The 26,487-nt window shown below is 37.1% G+C and overlaps 1 protein-coding gene across 1 annotated transcript in view; it reads right to left on the reverse strand.

The window, feature by feature from the left end:
* Positions 1-26,487, reverse strand: part of LOC306848013 (glutamate receptor ionotropic, delta-2) — a gene marked incomplete at both ends in the record, with an annotated part of 396,902 nt that overhangs the window by 353,395 nt on the left and 17,020 nt on the right. The window contains one exon of the mRNA XM_079382321.1: positions 944-1,099. Coding sequence (XP_079238447.1) covers positions 944-1,099 — 156 coding nt within the window. The remainder of the gene's footprint in view (positions 1-943; positions 1,100-26,487) is intronic.

Genomic DNA, 26,487 nt, shown 5'->3' on the forward strand with positions numbered 1-26,487 from the left:
TTATAACATTTAGTACCCACCAGTTTATGAGTATGATGTATTTTTGTACATGCTACACTGCAATCACTACTGTATATGTACAGTATTTATCCACCTACCTATATACCTAACTCAATTGATCTACCTAGCCTAATGTACCGACTGAGGTAGCCTACAGTACATATCTATCTACCCATCCACCTATCTAACCACTCACTCGCCAGTTTATCAAACTTATCTATATACCCACCTGCCTATCTATACTATTTATCTACTCACTCACTAGTATATTTTACTTATCTATCTACCCGCCAACCTATCTATACTATCTACTAGCCACCTCTCTAACTAGATACCCTCTAGATACCCACCTACCTGATCTGTCTACCCACTCACCAAACTACAGTAGATGTTAATCTATGCAACCTATCTATCTATCTATCCTCCCTCCCATCGATCAATGTAACCTACAGTACATATCTATCTACCCAACCACCTATCTAACCACTCATCCACCAGTTGATCTAACCTATCTACCCAGCCACCTATCTATACTATCTACTCACTCACCCACCAGTTTATCTTACCTATCTATCTACGCATCCACCAATTTATCTAACTTGTCTAACCTATCTACCCACTCACTGATTTGTCTACCCTACTGTACATATCTATCTACCTACCACTAATCTGTCAACCAATCTACCTATCCACTGATTATTTAATTTAATGTAGATATCCACCCACCAATATATTCATCTATCCCTGTGTCCATCCAGCCACCGAATTTGTCTTGTTCCCTTTTAACTATTGTTTAACTTGAATTGAGGAGGCACACACTGTATTAGATTATTGGCATTTTTTTGTAATTGCTTCTCATATGAGCCTCACATTTAACAGGGATGAGTCCAGAAATGTGCAAGAGTACATTCTGAAAACAGATTTAAATACTCAAATGACGTACCTTCCTGCACTGCTTGGAAAGGGTTGTTTCCATCTACAAACTCCACGGACACAGTGATCTTCTCTGTCTCCAGGATCTCGTTGTTGAGGTTGAGATCTGCCACCGCCAAGCGGAACACCTCATCATCCTTTTTGGCAGACTCATCAAAAATGGCCCCTAAAACAAGAGGATTTGAGGAGTTTTTTCATATGGTTGACAACAGAACACAGAAACAGAAATTCGAAATGAACTTAAGCAGAATGTAAATAGCTCGTTAACACTTTTATCTAATTACTGACCAAAGTAAATTCTCATGGTGAGAGAAGCTCTCAAAATGTTATTTATTTTAATTTTATTTTATGTTATTTATATCTGTTTAGAGAACATATATCCTGTGCTGTAAACTAACAAACACAGCCAAGATGATAGTGCAATGCAAATAAAAGGATTTATAAAAAAATTTAAATACCTTAGGAGCAAAAAATGATAAATGACTATTTACATACTGAACAACAACAACAAAACAGTTAGAAAAGCCTAGCTCAGCACAAACATCATCACTATATACAACATAAAATGAGTTCCAGACAGCAGAGCTGTGCCAAAAAATCAATGCTTTATTATTATTACTCTGTCTGGCTTCATTCAGCACCTTACTTTGTTAATTCAATAAATTAATCCTGGATGAGGTAAAAGAATATATACCAGCTTTTAGGTAAAGAGATATTTGTAGACTGACAATTATTTGAGCTTCAGACAAAGTTTTAAAACATGCATATAAATAAACATGCAATGATCTGTACATACAACATGTGCACGTCAGGTCTCTAAAGCGTTTACAGTGGAAATGTTTCTCTAAACAATTTCATCTATACTTGTTGGTCTCTACAGATCCAGCTGCAACGGAAAACAGTATTTCGGGGGCCGAAAATTGAATCTTGTATATCTATGTACAAGGAAATTGAATCTTGTTGACCTGTATACATGAGAGCAACGTCAAAAATTGTCAACCCTCAGTGGTACGTGAGAAGTAGGCTGAAGCAGAGTATTTTCACAGTACGTGGGGACAAATTGGTGCTCTTTCAATGAGTGGCACACAGGAGATAGTCAATGTGCCCATATCACATTAGAGTCTGTGGTCAGCTGTGAACAGGCCAAGTCAAGACACTACCTGCAGGCCACTGTGAACACTGTCAGGCCTTTAACAAGAAATATCTCAGAAAAACACTCACTTTGTCTCCAATTCTCTGCAAAACATCATAATGGGTCTTTTATCTGAGGACAGAATAGAGTTGCCATAGAAACACAACTCAAGGTGGAAGCTTCTAAAGCCACATATTTCATTCGTAGCGTTGGGGAATGCTGTAGATGGGGGTATTATGCTCAAGTCCATTTGATTTGCTTTGCCAACTAATAAAACCATCTATATTTCACAATTTAGTTAGGTTGGACAGAGAATCTGTTGTAATTGCAAAAACTACTTTCTTAATGAGTAAATTTGCAATAATATTTAATAACATCCTTAAAACTAGATACATTTATTTGAAGGGAAAAACTGAATTGCTTAAGATATTTTTTCTTTAAAGTTTTATGCTGGAAAATATTTTTGGAATTCAAAATACATTCTTTGAAAACAATCCTTCAATATCTTTACTTGTTTCTCAAGTAAACTTACCTTGTTGTAAGGATGTTTACATTTTTTAATGGAAAACAAGACAAAAATATTCATTAAGAAAAGTATTTTTGCTGAGAACTTGCATTTCAATAACAAGCACCTTGTTGTCAAGATTCATTAGGTTTAAAAACAGAAAAGACATACGGCTCGGGATGCTTGAGAATTAAAAATAAAAAATGTAATCTTGAAAGGACACAGATGCTTGTTCAAATTGTGGCAAAGACTTCCTCAAGCACTTAGGTAGCATGATTGAGAACAAAATGTAATTCCACAATAAAGTGCTCAAGAGCCTGTAGCAAGTCCTCATAAGCAACACTGGCCAGATTAATATCCTGCAGCCACTCTCAAGAGGAATAAAGCAACAGGAATCAAATTCTTGCCTGTCTTAATCAGTCCTACTTCATATCCCGTGGGGGCTTCTCTTCTTCGGATGAGTGAGAGAGTGTAAGTGCCCGCAAGTATGAGAGGGTAGTTGCGAATTCTGATTTACAAGCTGCTGGATTGCGGCTCTAAGCAGGCAGAGATGCAGCAGCTCTTGGGCAATTGAGTTGTGAGGCAAAAGACAACTTCATCAAATAAATCAAAGCGCAAAGGCATAGCACTCTGTCTGGCTCAAGCTGACACACCAAGGGCAACTGGACTCATACCCACAGAGTTCTGTTTCACTATATAACAACATCAGGTCACAATAACATGGGTGGTCCTAACCATGCGGTGCAATTTTAACTAGCCATTTCCCAAGAGAAAGACCTTTGAGAAAATATGATAAATAAAAATATAAGTACACTAACTGACTAGCCAACAATTAGCAATTTGCATCAAGCTGCCCCTGATGCAACGTCTTGCCACCCAAGCAACTTATTTATACAGTTATCTACTAGTAACCAGCTTTGGGCAATTAATAGGCATGCAAATAAGCAACTAGTTAATAGTGAGAATTGGTCCCTATACTAAAGTGTTACCAGTGTATCCTCTAGTAAATCTGGACATGCCACTGATCAAGTAATAGTCATTTATTGTTCAACTCACAGGACAATCAAAAGGCAAAAATCTTTGAGATTCAATTGATGTTAATAAAAAAAAAGAAAAAGAAAAAAAAAAGATTATGAGCATGGAACAATGCAGCAATAATTCTGTCACACTGATGACAATAACACACTGATCTTCTCAAACAATTTCAAATTCATTGGAGGAAGAGCTTGGATAATTGGCCTTAAGCGGGTATTACAATGTGTTCTCTCTCAGCGAACTGCCATGACCTGAAGAAAATGAAAGACGACTTCTTTCCTCCTACACTTCAGTCAGAGCAGCTAGAGGCTCTATATTGGTGCACACTGTCACGTCTGTCACAGTTAGACAGTTTGAGAGGACCACAGCTGGGTGAAAAGTCTCTGCAGTTCACCCTGTCTTGCAACCCCTAGTAAGTAGGGTGGCAGTGTAATTGAGCTAAGACACATGTTGCATTTACAAACAAATTGCTGTTTGAAAACTCTCTTTGGTGATTCTTGGGAGGCCTGTAATACCTGGAGAGATGTCTCCGTAACCATTCATCTTATTCAATGGCACTGCTCAAATAGCGTGGGACCCCCTGGAAGCCTGCAATATGAACTTTTTTCTCATGGCACAAGCATTCCAAACACTTTACTAGCGACTATCCGCAGCTGTTCTGTCAAAAGCAGCAGACTGGGAAAAAATATACTCTACAGGCCAAAGGTTTTGTAAGGTTCTTGCTGCTAATATGTTTATTATTTTGTTAAACAAAATAATGTATATATATTTTTTTTTTATTATTTAAATAAATAATATGCACTACAATATACACTGTTACAATATATGCTACTATTCAAAAGTTTGGAGTCAGTGATTTTTTCTTTCTTTTTTTCCCATTTTTTTTTTTTTAGAAATTAATACTTTTATTCAGCAATGATGTGTTAAATGGATAAAAAGTGATAGTAAAGACTTCTTTTTTTGAATAAATGATATTCTTTTTAAATTTTTATTCATCAAAGAATCAAAGAAAAAAGTATCACAGGTTCAAAAAAAATATTAAGCAGCCCAACAGTTTCAACACTCACAATAAATCAGCATATTAGAATGATTTCTGAAGGATTATGTGACACTGGAGACTGGAGTAATGATGCTGAATTTAGTTTTGCCATCACAGGAACAAATAACATTTAAAAATAGAAAACAGTTCTTTTAAATTTCAATATTTGACAATATAATTTTTTTTACTCTTTTAAATAAATGCAGACTTGATGGTTTTTGTATGACCATCAAAAGAGAAAGATCAGAGAGGGCAAATTATAATATACTAACCCGCCAAAGCTTGACCTCTTAGGTCAATCAGATCGATACTCTGTTGTATGCCAGTTAGGATAAAGTACACAAAGATAAAGTACTGGCAATCCCAATCTCCCCTTGTGGCCTTCAGTGATGATGAAGACAGCTCAGCCATTGGCAAACCCTGATGATGATGATGCATTAGGTTGCGATGGCATGAGGATTCCACATCTTAGGTGCAGATTTACGGCCACAGGGGCGCATCTCTAAAAAGAACGGCCGGTTTGCAGTGACACCTCTGAGACAAGGCGGATTAATGAGCTTTGCAGACCACTGAGTGCAGTAATGGCCTGATATAATATGTGATATAAAAACAGCAACACCGAGCACTGTTTATCATACTGGCAGTGGCCCGCCACGCACTGTCAGCCATTAATAACTCTCAATTTTTACTTTGCAGTCGTGTGGACCTCTTGTCGTCTGCCAGCATGCAAACAAACGGTGCTGTTCTGGCTTTTGTTTGAGGATGTATGGTGGTCTACCCTCAAGCCTGTGCCTGCATTTATTGGGCCGTGGGTGAAATTTAATTAAACTGTCATGAACGACTGGCAACCCACTGTGGTTATTTGCTGTTATTTTTAACAAAGCCCATCATCACCATATTAAAACAATGATGACACCCCTGCTGGAAAGACCTGTATAAATATGCTGATTTTGGACGCTGATTCCCACCATGGGATGCTCGTGTGCAGGTGTCCCAACCACTCTGCTTAACTAGCTTAACTAGAGACTGCATTGAGGCAAAGAAATATAAATGATTTACATTCAGTAAATGCAGTCTGTTCTGTCCCTGTTTTCTTAATTTATTTGTCTTGCAGTTTTAAGACCTCAGAAAAACGCTTGTTTACACAATGACCAAAACAACTGTATTTGCGATATGTACATTTGCCTTTGCTGAAAAAAGGCCTGGATCAGATCCGAGCTTAACAATGGCTTGACAGTTCTTCAGTGTGAAAAGCTGATTGGTTTTTGCCAAGCCTCTGAAGCCATATTTGTAACACCCCTAGGCCATGTGAGCGCCTACATCAACTTCGGTGGGGAAAGACTGAAATCTCTGTTGCTCGTTGAAATTGTGCTTCAATAATATATTTCAAATCAAGAACAAAATCTGACAATTGTATAGCAATGATTGTGCTTTCAAAACTCAAATCATGAAAGAAAAAAAAAAAAAAAAACATTTTTTTCAGGAACGTTTTTTTCTTATGTTGAACATAAATGAAGATATTTGGAAGAATGCTGGTAATCAAACAGTTGATGGTCCCCACTGACTTCCATAGTATTTCTTGCCCTACTATGGAAATCAATGGGGACCAACAATTGTTTGGTTCTTCAAAATTCTTCAAAATATCTTCTTTTGCGACATGATGGCGAGTAACATGAGGGTAAGTAAATGATGACAAAATTATCATTTTTGGGTGAACTATTCCGTTAATGTGCACACTAAAAATACATTTTAAATGTTTTTAGCTCTTTTTTGGCCTTGTTTTCACTAAAAAATATTTGAAATCTCTCAAAAGATATCATTTTATTTGGGAATATTTGGGAAGCAAGACCACATAAGTTATTAAGACTTGTTTTCACATACTGTATCTAAATTTTAAGCATATTTTGACATTTTCTTGCTTATTAACTTGTTCTTACTTGATAAAAGGACTATTAATTCTTACAAATCCTAATATGTTATGCACTGCTGCTTCTCATGTAAATTTGTCTTGTTTTAAAGAAGTTTGGTTATTTTAACTGGAAAATAAGACAATTAAAAACTCATTAAAAATAATCTTTTTTTTTTTTTTTTTTTTTGGAATACACACATTAGAGCAAACAATTGGCTCTTTTAAGTTGGTATACTGAGAATTACAATTGGTAGATCTGGCTCATCTCCTACCCTGACTATTTTAAAAGTCCCCTCCCCCCCATGTATTTATCAATGACAGTAACTCTGTTTGAAATGAACAGCTTTAAACCAGCCTAATTTAACTCCTTTAGCTGTAGTCAAGCAAAAATCTGTATTGTCAGGCAAACCAGTTTTCACATAAAGAAACTATATCAAAATGTAAGTTAGATCTTTTAATTCCTATAACGTCTTACTAAGCCTTAAAATTGGCGTGCATATCATCTTGTGCCATACGAAACCCGAAACCACAGTCTAAATCAAGAAGTAAAACCGTTTTCATGCAAAAGAAATCACTATGGGTTAATTGAGTGTAACGGAAATACAAATGAGACTATAGGCACGGTTAATTTGTGTTTGTGAGATTCTTACAATACAGCTGTTACAAGACAAGGAGCTGTGATTGAGTCACGAGTGGTTAAGACTCTTATGTATTCAGCTTTACACCAGGACCCATTCTCATTCAGGCGACTGTATAACAGCCAGGACTTTGGCAGAAAAAAATAAAAATAAAAAATAGAACCCAGTGAAAGCTTTCCCAATTGTCAGCTTGACATGATCTGTGTGTGCAATGAGACACCTGCTGTGCATTACCCTTTTTGAGAGCGATTTGAAAAATATTCCCAAAGACGGCATTTCTTCAGCAAAAGAACGCTGCATGCTTCCCTCCCTCAGGCTCCGACGCACTTTCATTATTACAATGTAAATTAATTTCCCTTCATCATTAATGCACTGAGCTGCCAGCTTCCCCTGCCCCTCAAAAGCAATTTCCATCCTGCATTGCTGTCCTTCACCTTTTCCTTTTGCACACATCTTTGCTTCTGACATTTAATCAAACCTGGCTTAAATGGGGCTGCTGAGTCCTCAGACAGATGGGCACGTGAAGACATGACTCCTGTTAGAGAAGTACCCTTTGACATCATTAAGAGAGTGACAGTCTAACAATGAGTCACGCTGTCCACCAGACGGAAAGGCGCGAAAGTAATGAGAGGAGAGGCCGGGGAAAGTGGGACAGACCAAAAGTTATTTTCACCTGTGCGTACGGCTCCCTGCAGCGTCCTCGTCGTCTGTGTTTGTCACAAAGCGAGAAGCTGAGCTCACATAAAAATATTCCCAAGGGGCTAGAAAGTTCCCGTACCTGAATCAGGAAAGCAAGTTCACGGTTCTGAGGTCCAAAACCTAAGAGTATCTGTAAGTCGAAGTCTTAACCGCCAGTGATTTTACATAGTTTCCCTAAGGAAACTGGTTTCTGACAAGCTTCAAGGCACCATAATGCATGCTTAATGATCTAGAACAAATTCAAGAGAGCTTTAGACATTACCAGCCAAATATTTAATGACTATAATGCTTATCGCTGAGCTGAAATGGAGTCAAGTTTAAAAAAACTATACATTAAAATTTAATTTACTTAACTTTTCCATCAAGTGCAGTAGCATTGTGGGTTTCACATATTTAGAGTAACTTTTGTTGTTTTATAATGGAAATTGATCGTGAGCCTCATTTGGATACTGATTCCCCATTTATTCATTAATATTTTCCCATTGGTCCAAAATGTCAATATTCAGCATTCATCAGAGCTGCAGTGTGACAAGGCTGAATCCAGTTACATATTGATGCTTTTCTGTCTGCCTTAAATGGTGGAATGCTTCTTTAACACATCCCTATCTGTAGCATCGTTGCCACTAAGGATTTTAAGGAGCTGTTTGTTCATTACATTCAAAGGTGCATTAAATATACCATGAGCCTTCATAAGCATTCTAACGGTCTATTAAAATGCAAAGTTTGAATTTTTTTTTTTTTAATTTCAGTCTTTTTATGGACAGTTGAACTTGAAATATGGAACAACACAGATGACCAGACCGGGTCATACTGCACCTTCTGCTCATTTCCGGATGGATTTTCTTTGGCATATTAAGGGTTGCGCTAAATATGACTACTGGGGTCAGAGCCATCATGCCCTCATCAGGAGCACTCTGACATGTTTTTGTGCTTAAGGTGACCCAAGTTTGAACCTCCTTTGTAATCCTGTCCCTCTCGCTTTCCCACATGGTTTCCTGTCTACTCTATTATGTTCTATGGTAGTAAATGCAAAACGCTGCAATGCAAAATATATAGGGGATGAAATAGAGAGAGAGAGTGAGAGAGAGTACAGTAACAAATGTACAAACTGTATTTTTTTCAATACTTCGATTTTTTTGTAATATGTGGCAGCTAAACACTACTAATCAAACGCCATTTTCATTTTTGCATGCCATGACTGTGTGATACACTGCAAAAAATATTTTCTTACTTAGTATTTTTTATCTTGTTTTCCAGTACAAACATCTAAACATTCCTAACTCACAACACATTTACTTAAAAAGCAAAATGACTTTATACTTAAAACAAGATCTGTCAGTGGGATAAGAAAAATAAATACAATTCAAAGGGAAAACAAGATTATTTTTCTTACCCTATTAGCACATAATATTTCTTGTTTTAAGCATAAACTCACTTCATTTGGATACATTTTTGCATAAATTTGTCTTGATTTTTGTACTGGAAAACAAGAGAAAAATATTAAGTAAGAAAATAATTGTTTGCTGTGTGTGGTTTGCTGCTTTCAAACACAAGCCAGATAAAGGCATTTTGACAGACAACGACGCATTTGGATGCGCCTTGTTGCCTTCCTACCATTAAGAAGGCAGTGTTTTTCAGCATTCAGACACATCCAGTGTGTGAAAATGTACAGGTGGTCTCAGTAATGAGGTAGAAATGTTGCTTTTTAACTGTAGCTCTAAGTACTGACATTCTCAAGTGAATCCCAACATGAGCCCCGATTCCTACCATTGAAGAGACCAATCTATTAAGATACATAAGGTGCATGTGGGTGAATGTTTCTAGGTCTGTGTTAAAATCAACAAGAATTACAGGTTAGAAGACTCTGGCATCCTCTCTAAACCTAAACAACCCTCTCAGTGATTCTCAAACGGAGTTGCTAAGCACAAGCTTTCACTATGCAAGTGCATTTAACTTGTGACATTTTCAAGCAGATAGCCACACTCTCTGAAACTTAGGCAGGTGATGATAAACAAGGATCATGACACTTTAAGTAGGTGTCTGTGCTCAGTTAGGCATCTTTAACAGTTCTTAAGGCTATTTTGAATAAGGCAGCATCACAGACTGGCAATATTCCCTTATTTATAATGCAAATCCATCTCGGCTGAGAGGTAAATTATCTGGAAGCGTTCGCCTGCTTGACACTGATGTAATTCAGTGAAAAATTCTGCATGAGAAGACACAGCCTTGCTCCACTCAGTCTGGGGTGTCAGAGAATGTAGGACGAGGAGGAGGGGGAGGAGGAGGAGAGTGAGATGGGATGGATTAATTTAAAAGCAGGTTGGTCAGCTCCTGACAAGCTTGGCTGAAGATATGCAAGATCTAACACAATGCGCCCAGGCTCATCATCCATCATCACCGAACACATCAGGCAAGAGCAGAAATGGGATCAAACTTAAAAGGTCCACCGAGAGCATCCACCCGCCCAATATGGGATTCTCTCTCTCTCTCTTCTCCCCCTGACCACGTACCTCAGAGCTCAAGGCCCAGTTTACTTCCTTTTCTTGTATAGAGAGTCCATTTACAGCATGGAAGCTTTTCAATGGAGCGAAGTATTCAAAAGCCGTTTGACCTTCCCCTGGTGACCTCCGTGTGAGTATGTGTGTTACTAACCAAGGCGCTACTTGTAAGCTGTAGCCGCGCTTGTCTGCTGCTTCATTTAAAACACAGAGAGTCAGCACAAACGTAATAAACCCGCGTCTCTTGTTTTATTCATCACTGCAGTAGAAGTGGGTGGCCTGGAGGACAAGAGAGTGGGGGAGCAGAGGAGATGAAAAAGCAAGTTCTCCCAGCCAGCAGGCTCTACGCAAGCCTCAAGTTCTCCACTCGCCCACAGTCTAACAGCTTTGCAGCCCCACATATAATATTCAGAGCAATCCACTGGAATTGAGGTCAAATTTATAGTGGACAAACAAGGGGGAGGTGTCAAACAACATTTTGGAGATTAAAATGAATTTTTGCACCTACGTATGAATAAAAACTGCACACTGCATAAAAAAGGTAATTTATTATTTATTATTTTATGTTCCAAAATATTGAAACATATTTAAAACAAGATGTATTTTCTTGAGAAGAAAAAAATAGTATGAGACTTAAATCCTTTATATTATATTATATTATATTATATTATATTATATTATATTATATTATATTATGTCTTAAATCTTGTTTTGCAATATTTTTGCACAATTGTTAATTTATGCCTAATATATACACACAAAAATATATAAATCACAAAAATATAATATATTCATTATTATATAAATATACACTGTAATATTAATTTGCTAAGAGAGGAAGACTTCATATATACTCTACTGATCAAAAAAGCAAAAATTTGTGACCGGTAAGATTTTTTTTTATGTTTTTGTCTCTTATGTCTTTTATGCTCACCAAGGCTGCATTTATTTGATCAAGTATATAGTAAATATTTTGGAATATAATTACAATTTAAAATAACTAATATTTTATGTTTTCTATATAAATATATTTTAAAATGTAGTTTATTCCTGTGATAGGGAAGCCAAATTTTCAGCAGCCATAACTCCATTTTTCAGTGACGCATGATCCTTCAGAAATCATTCTAATATTCTGTTTTTGGTGCTCAAGAAATATCTTGTAATTTTATTAACACTGAAAAGAAAAAGAAGAAGACTGGAAATGTGTATAATTTTAATGGTGTATATATATATTAATTGCATTAAAAATTATTTTGTTCGCATAATATATGTGTGTGTACTGTGTATATTTATTATGTATATATAAATACACATGTATGCATATATTTAAGAAAAATATGCTTTGTTTATATATTAAATATATTTATATATAATATAAATTATATGAAAAGAAATATATACATGTAAATACAGAGTTTATTTTTCCTGTTTTTATTTTATTTATTTATTTATTTTTTGTGGCTCTGATACAATATGTATAAGTATTATAAGTACTGTATGTTTTTGTTGTTTTGCTTCCATGTTTACTTGTGATTATGATTACCTGCCAAGGGACCGCGGATGAAAACTAGCATTGACTAAATTCGGTACAATGCATGAAATGGAAACATGTATGTTAAAATTGTATACGGTCCCTTTTCAAATAAATGTTAATAATAATAATAATAATACATGTAAATATTTTCAAAATATATACTGTATGTGTGTGTATTCATATATACATAATAAATATACACAGCACACACACATATTATGTGAACAAAAACCTTTATTTTGGATTAATCGTTTGACAGCACTAATATATATATATATATATATATATATATATGTGTGTGTGTGTGTGTGTGTGTGTGTGTGTGTGTGTGTGTGTGTTTATGTGGTGTATGAGGACACAAATTTGTATAATGACATGGGTATGACAGAGGTATTACAATATGAAGGTGGTTTATGAGGACACTGTCCCCGTAATTCAAAAGGCTTAACAAACATACTAAATGGTGCTTTTTTTGAAAATCTAAAACTGCACAAAGTCTCCTGTGAGGGCTAAGTTTAGGTGTAGGGTTGGTGTAGGGCAATAGCGCACACAGTTTGTTCAGTATAAAAACCATTACGCCTATGGAGAGTCCCCATAAACCACAAAAAACAACATGTGTGTGTGTGTGTGTTTACATAGTTACTTACTGAAAAACACAACAAAATACTGAAGGACAAAGTGTTTTGAAAAAGTTGATTAAGACTCTCCACCCTCTCAAATTACTACTTAATGGGCTCGACACCCTTCAGAAGCATTTGTTGACACACTGAAGATGCTTACTCTCATAGAAGAGCACTTAATTTGACAATTTACTTAACAGAAAGCTAAATCAGATCAAATGCTCTTGGTTACATCTAAAGTGAGAATGATTTCATGTTACTTAACTGAGGGTGTGATCTTGATGTTCTCAGATTTCCTCAACAAAACATCACTTGAAAAAACGAACAGCTCAACCCATTTCAGATTGCATATTTCACAAGTAATCATTATGTATTAGCAGTTAAAATTGCATGTGAAATTGTAATCTGAAACGTTAATCACTTGTTCGTCCACAGCATGCAATGAATTTGCTACTTCCATTGGATAAGGATCCTCAGACAAACACGTTTGTACCAAAATACAGAGAGAAATTAATTACTTGCCTTATTATGATAAACAAAGTGAAAGGGGAAAAAATGTAACATTTAATTAAAGGACCAAATATAGATGCAGAATTTTTGTTCAGCCTAATGTCTTTGGTATAGGTCAGTATCCTCTTTAAATGTCCTTTTCTCCATCTGTTTATAGGTCTATTTACATACTTTCCTTACACAAAGGCAAAATTCAAGTCGCACTGAACATATACCGTCCTGTTAACAAGGAACGCAAGCATTCAGGTGAGGTTGCTTTAGCAGCCAGCCAAGAGCTGGAAAAAATGATGAAAGGGACAGAGTGCTTAGCATAACAAAAGTCAAGCATTTACATAAGCAAACACTGCTTCTGTACGGGGCTATTTCTGTGTAAACAAGGAACAAAAACATCATTGTGATGAGAAATGACATTGTCAGCTCGAAGAAAAAAGATGAATCCCTGTCAATGCAACATTAGTTTTGAATGAGCCATGCTGAAATAATACTTTTTGGACTGATATAATGAGATCAAAGAATTGACATGAAGTTTGGAAACTTCTGGACTATTTTGATATGCACCAGGTTTTTTTTTTAAAGGAGGGTATAACTTAACAAGTTTGAGAACCACTGCGTAACTGTATAAGCATAAAAAGTGATAAGTATTGCATAATACTTGCAATACTTTACAAGTATTGCAAGTACTATACACAAAATGCTGGTTTTATATTTTTATTAAATAATTTATGGAGCCTACACTACTAAAATACAACATTTTCTGTACTTATTGTCGGGGGAAATCTGTGGAATTGGTTTAGCCTAATTATGGTGAAATGATCAATGGAGCAGAAAGTACTGCACTTGTTTCAGAAAAAAAATAAAATAAATTAGTCAAATGTTTTTAGCAGAAGTGCCGATTTAACATGCTAATTTATTTAGTATCATGACTTTAAATAAGCCATAACAGTTAAGCATGTCTCTTGACCCGTTTATAAATTAAAAATTAAATAATTTTCCTTCCATCACAGCATTTTAATGTTCATTATCTTACAGTACATAATGTTAATCACTCACATAATAAGTTTTAATTGACTGACTGCCAATTGTCAATGTCTATAACCTTTTAAAACACTTTTTTTTTTTTACATATTTACTCAAAACTCTTTTTAAAATGTAACTGTAATAAGGATTTCTGTAGTTACAGACTTCTGTCCAGAAAATGCTCCACATATTAATAATCCAATTTATAAAACAGTGTAAATCACAACTTTAATAGCGTGATGTCTCACACTTGTTCATTATTTAATCCAGTCACAAGTTCACCTTCCGGCAGCTTTTTTTTAAATTGTTATTAGGTGGTACGTGTGTCAACAGATGATGCTGTGAAAATCTCTTGTGTGTGCACCGAATGCCTTCCGAGCAAAATTTGTGCAAACGTATGCAGGCTGGTTATCCCTTTGAAGAAGAACATGTAATCCTTGAATGATTAAAATACCGTCATGAGCTTCAATAACAAAGACGTTAATGGGGGGAGAGGCTTTTGTAAGAGGAGGGATAAGCATGCTCTCATCTTGAGCACTGATGTATCCATACAGTGTGTTGTACTATTGTACTGTTTCCCCCGAGCTGTCAGGAAACCTGAATCTGGGCTTGTCTGAGAAGTCCCAGTTTTCCAACACTATTACAAGATAAAAATGCCATCTGTTTCAAACGTTTGTTTGTTTGTTAGTTGTTGTTCTTCTTCTTTGGCACACACACCATCTAATGAGAAACGAGTTCATTCATTTATCTATGGAATAGTACAGAGAGACAAAATAAACTTTTATGAACAACATCGATTCAAAGAATTAAAACCAAACTTGGCTATACATATATAAACGTGAAGAGCACTGTACAGAACTTTTCAGAGTTTTGTATAAGAAAGAGAGACATTTAGGACAAACCAATTTACTAGAATAAACCAATCTTGGACAAACTGATTTACAGAATAATTCACTTTTTAATCACTACATAGGAGAATGAAGAGGGCTGTATAAACCAATTCACTACAATAAACAGACTTTTCAACATTAAATTTGAGGAGGACAAACTAATTTACTAGAATCAATAGGGCTTTGATCAATTCAATTCTCTAGAATGAACTAGATTTTCCAACACCACATGTGAAAGGGTTATTTCAAACAAACCATAGAACAAATTTTCCAACTCTTCATTTGAAAGAGAGGACCGTTTAGAATGGATCAACTCAGTATCAGTCTGACATTTCAGTTAAAGTGAAAGTGACGTGACGTGGCCAAGTATGGTCACCCATACTCGGAATTTGTGTTCTGCATTTAACCCATCCTAACTGCACATAACACAGCAGTGAACACACACACACACACACACCTGGAGCAGTGAGCAGTCATTTATGCTGCGGCGCCCAGGGAGCAGTTGGGGGTTCGGTGCCTTGCTCAAGGGTCTCACCTCAGTCGTGGTATTGAGGATGGAGAGAGCACTGGACACTCACTCCCACGACCTACAATTCCTGCCGGACCTGAGACTCTCTAACCATTAGGCCACGACTGTTACATATGAGGTAGTTGCATGCGGAACCCAACATTATTCACAAAAAAAAGAGATATAGCATGTGGTTGCTTTGAAAAAGTGTAGCTTGTTAACATAAAAACTGTTAACTAGAAGTTACACTACTGAAAAAGTATTAAAAAGTAAAAAGTAAAGTTATTAAAGTAGTTTAATACACGCAAAATGCAAATTACACAGTATGTTTTTTAACTTGTTGGTTGGTTGGTTTGGTTTCCTCGCTCTTTTTTTGGATTGAACAAGACGTGCAAAAGTGCCCACAAGAGAAAAATTACAGCACACAAACCACAAAACACATATCTTGCAGTTTGAGCTTCAGGTGTCAGACCCTGTGAACATACACAAAAAGCTTAAAGCTCTGACTTTGCCCAAGACACCTGAGGCTGTTTGTGCTGAAGTGAGCTGTCAGGCAGAGTTCATCCTTCCACGGAAATGCCTGAAAGCCGCATGCCAGAAGTGTTCAATAATGAACACAATGTGGGTTGTAGCACCACATTTTATTCTTTATAATCTCTATTTCTATCTCCGCAAAATTTCAGTCAGGCCGCTCGCAGACGGGGTTATTTCTTGATGCGCGTCTAAGAATAAACAAATAAAAACGCGATAATCAAATCGTCAAGCTCCCACCCACCTTTAAACACCCTTTTCCGACTTTCAATAACAAGTTGACGTGTTTTGCAGCGAAGCACATATCTGTAGCGCAATACATCCGAGATATATGGGAAATGTCATGTCGCTCTGAAAAAATGGGGGAGGATAAAAGGAAGTTGGAGAGTTTTGTGCACCTCTGAAAGCAGAACCCACCGGAGCTGGTTTGTTCTCAGCTCAGGTGGGAGTGAATTGCCAAACCTCCGAATAAAAGCTCTATCTGCCATTGACAGGCGTGATAGAATACTGCTGAGTGTCTCACCTCCAAATGGAGTCGGCTCACGCCTTTTATCCGACACTGTTAGCATGGTGAGATTTACACATACGGTGCAGCACTCCTTAAAGATTCTCTATGAAACAGATGGAGCCAGACTGCCCTTGGTCTCTCTTCTTTGAGGTCTCCCAACTCGCTTTAATCATATCCAGCTCAAGATCAAATGGTGCACATGGATCGCAGCAACTAAATCTCACTGTAAAGCACTGGCAGAGCGTCAGGACCAAAGATGATCCTCATTAGAGTAACTAATACTCGGAAATGATTCCTATATGATTCCTATTTGTTAAGTGCAAACATGTTCACCATGTTGCATAAGCCTGCCAAACCACACATGTGATATATATCACGTGTAATGTCAGATTCAGAAAACGCTGATGCCTCCGTCGCTACTACAGGGAATTGCACATGCACTAGAGACAATTGAGAGGGAAGAATGTGGAAGAATCTCGCAACTTAATATTCCGTGTGAGAAATGCACTCTACATCACAGCCACAGAGGGATTTTACGAATCAAGCCCACTTTCCTGCATTCTAAACAGTGCTAAGGATCTGTTAAAGCATCTATCAACATAATATGAGGTTAATGAGGTTCCTGTATTCCAAAGATATTATAAATATCTGCCTCATCATTCAAAGCAAGCCAGCGTGTAGAGTGGCATTCTGATATCCATGCTCGCAACTTTAAATGCGGTTGTGCCGAATACCCAGGGGACCCCCTACTACAGCCTGTGGAGGAATGAGCAAGATTCTCCGACGTTAAAATGTAATGTTATAAAGAAGGCGATTCATTTCATCCCATCATGCCATCATGCTATAGAAACTGTGACCCAGTTTTGGATATTTAAATGGGGATTTGATATGAAGGGGCATATTAATTGGAACAGATGCCTTCTCAATTATTAACATGCTTTAATAAGATTAATGAGAGCTGATAAAAATGTAAAAAATGTAACTTGAATGCAATGTAAGTCGCTTTGGATAAAAGCGTCTGGTAAATGCATAAATGTAAATGTAAATGTAACATCTCGTACAGTAGGCTTGTATGAGCTAAATGTACCCGTTGTACATCTCATTCTATGCTCAAGATGAGGTCTTAATCAAGGTCCAAGCAGATCACATCCTATTAAATGGTAATGCGAGCAGAGGGATGTTTACCATTGAACATTCTATCGACGCTCCTTCTGGCTGCAGACTATCAAGAGCCTACAGCAGTGCGGTATTAAATAAACACCACCACATGGAGCGGGGAACAGAGTGAACTCAGAACACTAAAGTTAAACTTTTTTTTCCAACAAAAATGAAATAAACAGCAATTAACAGCAAAAGTGCCCTACAATAATAATAATAATATTACACAATAGTACACACACTCAGAATTTCATAAATATGATTAACATTCTGCCATACAAATAGCAAATAGACATGGATCCCTTACACTGAACGTCCAATAAATAAATACTAGGAGAAAACAACCTAAATTAAATTTAAATTAACTTTTTACTTATTGATTCATGGCAACTTAAAACATTTACAACTTGTCTGCAATAGCAATAACACTGGACTTTGCAGAGAAATGTAATGCCATTAAACATACTAGTTTGTGCATTAACTTCTGTAGTTATGAGAAACTCAAATAAAAATGAAATAAACTAATAATGTAAAAACCGAAAAAAAAGAAAAAAGGAAAAAAAAGAAAATGACAATGACAATGATTGGACAATAAATTAAAACTAAACAACTGAAAAGACAAAAAAGGAAATTCTAAACTACAAATTTAAACTGCATTTAAATCATTAACAAAAGTGAAAAAATAAAAAATAAATAAGTAGCTGAATGAAAATTCGCCATAAACTGTTCATGTCTTGGGTCATCAAGACATCTTCTTGCTACATTTTCTACAACCAAAAGGTGTTACGATTTTGCGACACTGTTGTCACCATTATCAGAGTGGAGAGCAGAGAGAAGACCGCCATTTGATGTCTGTAAAATGCAGCTTCCCTATTACTCCTAGCAACATATTACATCCAGTATCACCGCCGGGATCATTCACATGGCCTGAGCAGGTAACTACTGTCTTGATGTCTCCACTGACCCTGGAAGACGACTTCATGAAAAAGAAACATTGCAAAGTTTACAATCTTACAAGTAGATAAGAGCCAAAATCCATCATTGTCAAAAAACACAAACTTTGCCCTTCAGCTACATACCAGACGTACTCTTAATAGCAATGCAAAACAACATATGGACATGTCCACAAAATCTAAACCCAGCACAATGCTTCCTCTTGACCTCTGAGCCCAAGCCCGTTGATTCTTCCCCAAATCAAACAGCTTGACCCCTTCCTCTCCCACTGTTTCTCTGTGATTCACGAGCCCCCGCATTTTGGACATAATAGCATTGGCATGTTGTCCGTATATCAGAGCCCTACTCCAGGGCTGAGTGGCAGGGTGGTAAATTTCCTTTATGTTGTCATTACTTACGGTGAAGAGCTTCTCGTATCAGCCTCACCAGCTGTGTATGAGTTACTGCCATAGATCAAACTCCATGACTTCTTCTTGGGGCTGAAATAGCCGGCATAATAACATGTTAAAGCAAGGCGAGACCGCTCAACAAAGAGTACTCCACCTAAGATGCTATTACTTATGTCTTGAGTCTGGATGTCCTTGAGACAGAGTGTTTATCACCTAGCCTTGGGTAGATCCTCATAAAAACATATGGCAGTACACATTAAAGTGTCACTGAAAATGTACCTAAAGTGGTCTGTCTCTAAAGAGGGTCACTAGCAAATCAACAAACATCCAATGAAAGTTACAATATCTTCTTTTGTGTTCCACAGAAGAATGTCATAAAGAACATCATAAAGGTGAGTAAAGGATGACAGAATTTATATTTTTAGGGGTCACTATCCCTTTAAGAACTTGGTATTCAGGAAATGAACCTAAGAAAATTTAAAACGCTGTTCATTTCTAATATTGTAACAAAACCCCTGGTGTGAATCCCCCCTCCCAACACTCAACTTTCCTTCTAGCACCTCTCATACCCCCGTCCATGTCCGATTCCCCACTGTGTGCTCTCTTCATTCTTCCCTCTTACTCCTTCCATTTCCTCTCCTTGTTCTTACAATGAGGACTCTTATCATTTGCAGTTTGGCTCCCACTGAGAGTGTGAAGGTCAGGTAGATATAAACGCCTCACATTTTCCCCATACAACCCTGCAGGAATCAGGTGGGTGTTTCTACCCCATCAGGGGTTATTCTAGGTACGGTCAGACTGAACAAAATGAGCCAAATATGAAAACAAACCCAATTTTAAAATGTGGTGTAGGTAAATGGATATATTTGTGTCTGAAATATAACACATTTTGTGAGTGCATGAGTACATGAATTTTAAATGATCCAAGGAGTGTTGACTGGGCTGCTAAGAAGTAATGAATGCATTTAATGATTGAAAAGGAATAGCAATAGGGGTAGAAAGAAACTAACCAAAAATAATTGATAAAAGTTAATCAACTGAGATTTCAAATATGCTGTGAAACAAAGACGTTTATTTGGAATTATTGGGAGCAAATTGTGGCTTTTTTTACTCAAGTGAATACCCCGGAGATATTTGTAAGGCAATTTCAGTATGAGCAACCGAACGTTGTTACCTAGGGGAAAAAATGCTGTTCAATAGTGGGGCATGTTGTCATATTATATGGGTTACACAGATACAGCAGTTCACTAAGAAATGACAATTCTGTCATCATTTACTCACTTTCGTGTCTTTTCTTCTGTAGAACACAAAATAATATATTTTGAAGAATGTTGGTAACCAACTAGTCTCAGCCTCAGACGTCACGCACACAGAACATTGGCTAGCCGTCAGTCTGAAGGTCTGGCTACGCGAGACTAGTAACCAACCAACACTGACACATTTCTCAAAATTCTTCTTTGTGTTTCACAGAAGAAAGCAAGTCACACAGGTTTGGTTTAAATGATGACAGAAGAGTATTGGTTCCCTTTAAGTTATCACTTCACGTTTAATAGAGCTTGCCATTAAACAGCTATTTTCAGTATAGGCTTTTCATATATACATATTCTTAAGAAATTTTTAACAGTCTTGTATTGAAGACAGTTCAATCTTGCAGTTAAAATGGAGTTAATCTGCAGAGCAAGAATCATTCAAAGTTGTCACATGATTAAAAAGCTAGACCAATCAAACAGCACTACCGAAGGGTACATCTGTGCTTTTTAAGAGAAGAGAATGATGTTTAAACCAGGACGTGATTATGCTGTGATCACATCTCATTTCATGTACACCACATTCCCAAGAAAAGGTCAGAAATGCGGTCTCTCTAATATCTGTTTTGATCTGCTGCATTCTTTGATTCATAGAGAAGAGGAGATTTTGTGAGTAATCCATGATCAAAAGGGATCTGAGCGATTGGTATTACTGGGTAATACAAATATAAGGTGGGATTTAGTCTGTGTATTTGTGTGTTTTCTCACTGCACAGACTCTCTGTGTGACAACCCATGAAAAGCAGAGTTTGAGTATAATAGAGATATTCCACAAATATCAGCGGTTTTGCAGAGATCCGATCTCTCCTGATACCAGTGCTTAATCTTCCCCCTATCTGGACGCTTGTCAATACAAAACAGTTTGCCGACAGCGAGCGCAAACCGCTTTTCAATTATGCAGCAACCTCTGGAGCTTCAGGACCTGCGATACGAGGAGCTAATCCTTAAAACTCTTTAGCCACTTGACCATCGTTTGTTGCTTTAGAAAGACAGAGGCCGGTACGATTGGTCTGTGATAAAAAATTCACTACCCGTTTACTTGAAAAATCTCTTGTCATGCATTATGTAGGACAGTGAGATTTCCACGCCTGGAGCCTCTCACCATGTCGCCAAGGCTGAGAAAAGAGCATCTGCTGCTGGGAAACTGCTGGCTACAACCGCTGGAAAACTCTTCGCCCCAGTGCTCCTCATTAACCTTCAGCAGCTCTTATACACTCTGAGGAGCGAGATCAGACGAACGCTGAGGAAATCTCCCAAAACAGACTGATTGGGTTTTTGAAGAGATATAACAAAATCGGTCATAGACCAAGGTCTAATACAGCATGGGCTTCAGCAGTCAAGACGTTTGTGATAAATAAATAAGCATTTTCAACATCTCGAGCAGGACATGAATATCCTTTTCCTGAGGTTAGAAGAAAAGACCAATGAGATTCAGCGAGGTCACCATCGAGTCACTCAAACGCGTATTTCCATCCGAGGGAGCATATCTCAAGGGCGGGAACATGTTTTCAATGTGGCTGGATTTAAGTCCTCTCAAGAGTGCGACCCAGGTGTCTTCCACCCCCTCCTGTTGGGTCATTTCACAATCCCACACTGTAACCTCTGTCGGAGGGCTCTGTTTGGCCTAACAGCCAAACAAGAAAAATGAAAAACTCTCCACCAAAGAGCATATATGAAAACACCGTCTCTGATGCGGAGGTATTACATGTTTTCTCATTTTTCATTTATGAAAGTCTTGGCTTTCACACCAATGAGATATGAGGTGGGCATGGGGGAGGACAACAGGAAATCATTCCACAGGGAGAAGAAAATATGAGCAGGGACTGTAGGTACAGCCTTTTGTAGTATTATGAGATGTGTTAATCCAAGAGAAGACAAGAACACACATACATATATAATATATCAGGGTTGCGCACCGTTCAGAATTGAATTAAGAATGCCATTTAAATTCTGAATTCCTTCATTTGGATTTGAGGTAAACGGGTTGCAGAATTGAAGCTTGCTTTTAAGAATGCAAATGAATTAACATTCAATTCAATTAACATCAATTTTTACATAGAAAAGCAAAGTTTGTCAATAAAAAGTAGGAATGTTGGATTGACAAAGCATTGTTTTAAAGTTTTTAAAAAACATAGACAAAAGAACACTTAATTTCCCAGAATGCATTATCTGGATGTATTTCTTTTAATTTCATTTCCTCTTCCTGTCATGCCAATTAAACTTCCAGTTCAGTTTCAGACTAATACACAAATATTACACACACACACACACACTCTTAAAAACAAAGGTGCTTCAAAAGGTTCTTAACAGCGATGCCATAGAAGAACCACTTTTAGTGCCACAAAAAAACATTCAGTCAAAGGTTCTGTAAAGAGCCATCTCTTTCTTATCTTTTTATAATCTGGAGAACCTTCTTTCGCCACAAAGAACTTGTGAAACAGAAAGGTTCTTCAGTTGTTAAAGGGTCTTTATGGAACCATTTAGACAAAAAGGTTCTTCTATGGCATCATGAAGCACCTTTATTTTTAAGAGTGCACACGTTGGGTTTCCAAGTTTTATTGGGACATTTCATAGGCGTAATGGTTTTTATACTATACCAACTGTATATCCTATTGCCCTACACCTAAACCTATGCCTTATAGGAAACTGGGCATTTTTAGAGTTTCAAAAAACTTCATTCGGTATGATTTATAAGCTTGTTTGCTCATAGGGACCAAAAAATTGAGGAGACACAAAGGACAAGTATTTCAGATGTTGCCATCTTTGTGGGGACATTATGTGTGTGTGGGTGTATATCTTATCAACAAGATATATATTACAAAGACAAATTCACACTGCAAAATTAAAACATATAAAGCTTGAAACACATGGAAAAATGGAAGATCAAGTGCATCTTGTTTCATTTTTCCATGTTTCAAGCATAATCCTCACTAAATTAATGAAGGCTTTGAAAGAATGTTTAGATGCTGTCCTGGAAAACAAGAAAAGAATATGACTGTTTTTGCACAAGAATATGCAATATAATTTATGTGAAAGACCAGACTCTCACAATATTAAAAGGCAACCATTTTCATGGCTTTAAATTAGAATTCACTGCTCTCTTCTGTGATTGTTCAATCTTGACTAAAGTTTGCCTCTCTGCTTGGATTATGTAACGTATATCAATATGCACGGGTTCTGTATGCATACCTAAAAATAAAACACTGAGCACAATTGCATGCCTCTTTATATCGCAACCTATAAAATACAGTACCTACATAAACATTCTGTCTCTTGCCTTCCAAGGCGAATCGCTCTATATGCGCCGACTTCTTGGGAGGAAGTCAAGAATATCCACTTTGGTTCAGCTACTCGGCTGAAATTGCTTTTTATGATGGTGTGGCAAGCAGTGAATCTTTTTTATATGTTTTCTATAACATATGTAAATGAAGTCAGAGGACAGTTGGATGGCGCTATTCTGTTTTAAAGGAAGTGTGGGGGAAGTCCTCAGCCACGGCACAGCAATTTCACACCTGTCATTTACAACACGGCTACTCTAGAGAACCGTAAGACCCCTGGAGAAACTCTTCAAAGGAACTTCCTGTTCCTCCACTGCTCTACTTGCAGGTAGATTCGACACATGGCACTTTAATTTCACCCTCCAAGTGATTTTCAATCAGTATTGCGATGTGAAATGCGATGAGCAGATCTTCATAACAGCAAGTCTAGGAAACAAACATGCAAAGACCTTTGGAATTACATTTCACCTCATGACTCATGCTCCATTTCCTACTTTTCAACATGAATATTCTAATTAACCCTGAAAACACGTTAAACTTATGATCACTTGACCTTCAGAGGCTCTCCAAGAGAAACTCATTATTCATTCAGCAGTCGGGATTTAAATCAAACCGGATACGACGATCAGTCATGCCAGCCAGACAAGTGCAGCAAAACATGAGAACAATTAAATAACTATGCCCTACAAATTAACATTCCACCATGACAAACCAATAAGCGACTGCTGTAAAGTCAACCGTTTATGATATTGGATTTACTGCAGTGCCACAGATAACTGCCATTTTACAACTGCAGTAAATAAAGAACTAAATGCAAAAATCTACAAGCATAAATGTCATTAACTACAGTCCCGGGCATCCAACAATAAAATCCTTAATTATACATCAACACCGTGATGATATTTTGGTCACGAAAACAAATAAAGGATGATGGCTGCAACAAAGCTAGTTGAGAAAATGTCTTATGAAATGCATTATAATGCATCTGTGCATCCACACCTGAATCATTCGAAATAGGATGGCATTTAAGGAGTTGTGATTTTCATTAATATCAAGGTCGTGCTCCAAAGCGATTCCTTCACAAAAGACCTTCCGAGGTGCTCAAGGACACTATAAGCAGCATATTTTCAGACAAAACTGCATTTGCATTACAAAAGGAGAGGATCTGAGCACCATTCTCTTTATGATGAGTGAAAGAAAGCACAGAGAAATCATTCCCCGTGGCTGGGGCTCGCAGTTGATGCACTGCCACCTACACGCCAACACTCAAACCACATCAGCATTGCTCATGCCTCAACAATGTCCTTGCATTCCTCTGACCAGAATAGAATTCAATACAATTCCACCAAGCTTTCGGCACCTACTCAGGGCGGGAAGGAAAAGCAGAGAGAGAAAAATGTGGGACACGTGTATGCAGACGTGATATTAAGCACTACATATCATTCTTAATTTGCTTTTCACATAATGCAAATCCATTACACATAAATACAAAGTATAGAGTTTTTTAACTAGTTATCTGAACTATGCTATTTCTCACAAAGCAGTTGAGCTTCTCTGGATCAATAGAGTAATCTGCTCTCCTTTTGTTCCTATGCCAAGACTTTAATCAAATGAAGCAGAGCTAGACTGGCACAGCGCTGGTGTAAATCTGCGGTGCTTGTGTAGCTTTGCTGTAGAGCAGCCGTGAGTGACAGAGAGCATGCAAGAGGTCACGTTTCGCCGGCATCTCGGGTGAAGCAAAGTACACGAGGCCGAAAGAGCCAAACCTAAGCTTCACGCAGGCACGTGGGGGCTGAGGTGAGCCCTCTGGGTGACAGCTGTGAGATAATCACCAGAGTTTTCTTTCTCTCTGAATCAGCTCAATGCACATACACACACATCTTATGGTGGAAATCTCTTCTGATGATGCGGCAGTGGTCTTTGCCAAAGCTTGGATGTTTCAGTTTACCATCAGTCTGTGAAGGATAAATTGTGATTTCTACATGTCTTAGGTTTTGAAATGTGACAAGGTTGCAACATAGGCTCATTGGAAATACGTGCTTACATTTCCGCAAAACTCAAAAAACATACTTATACATACGAATCACTGCCGTTTCCAGTTTAAATGAACACAACTTTTATTCCTTTTCACACAAAGTATGATTTACAAGTCCACAGGTTTCGATTAACAAAGCCTAATTTTCGCATAATTACTTGAGGAACATTATGTTATGAATTCAAAACAATTTTAACATGTTGCGAGATTTGAAAACTGAAGCAATTGAAGGTTAGCATCACATATCCAGCTTAATATGCATGAGTTTTCTAATTCAGTAGGTTTCCGGTGTTGCACTCGGGTGATGAAATGTATAAATGCTGTTCTGTTGCAAATAAATGCTGTTCTTCTGAAATTTCTATTCAGCAAAGAATTCTGTAAAAATGGATCACAGTTTCCACAAAATCATTAAGCAGCATAACCTTCAAAAAAGGCTTCTTGAGTGCAAAATCAACATATTAGAAGGATTTCAGAATGATCATGTGGTATTGAAGACTCACTGGAGTAATAGTTGATCAAATTCATCTTGTACCATCAGAGGAATAAATTGCATGCTAAAATATATAAACCACTATTTTATTTTGTATTAATATTTTACAATATTATAATGACTTCTTTCAAAATCAATCAATCAATCAATCAAATCAAACCTTGCAGACCCCAACTTTTGACTGGTAGTGTACTTTCCAACTTTCCAACAAATAGTGAGGTTTTTTGGATTTGAATACTGTGGATTTTACATTGACATTACATTACATTGTAGAAACTTTTTTGTCCTTTCTTGTATTTTTGAAAACAAACAAACAAAAAAAAACTTGTCCATCATGAAAATCAAAAGCACTTTCTCTTTTCTTACAAACA

Source organism: Barbus barbus (genome assembly GCF_936440315.1).
Source record: "Barbus barbus genome assembly, chromosome: 28".
NCBI lineage: Eukaryota > Metazoa > Chordata > Actinopteri > Cypriniformes > Cyprinidae > Barbus > Barbus barbus.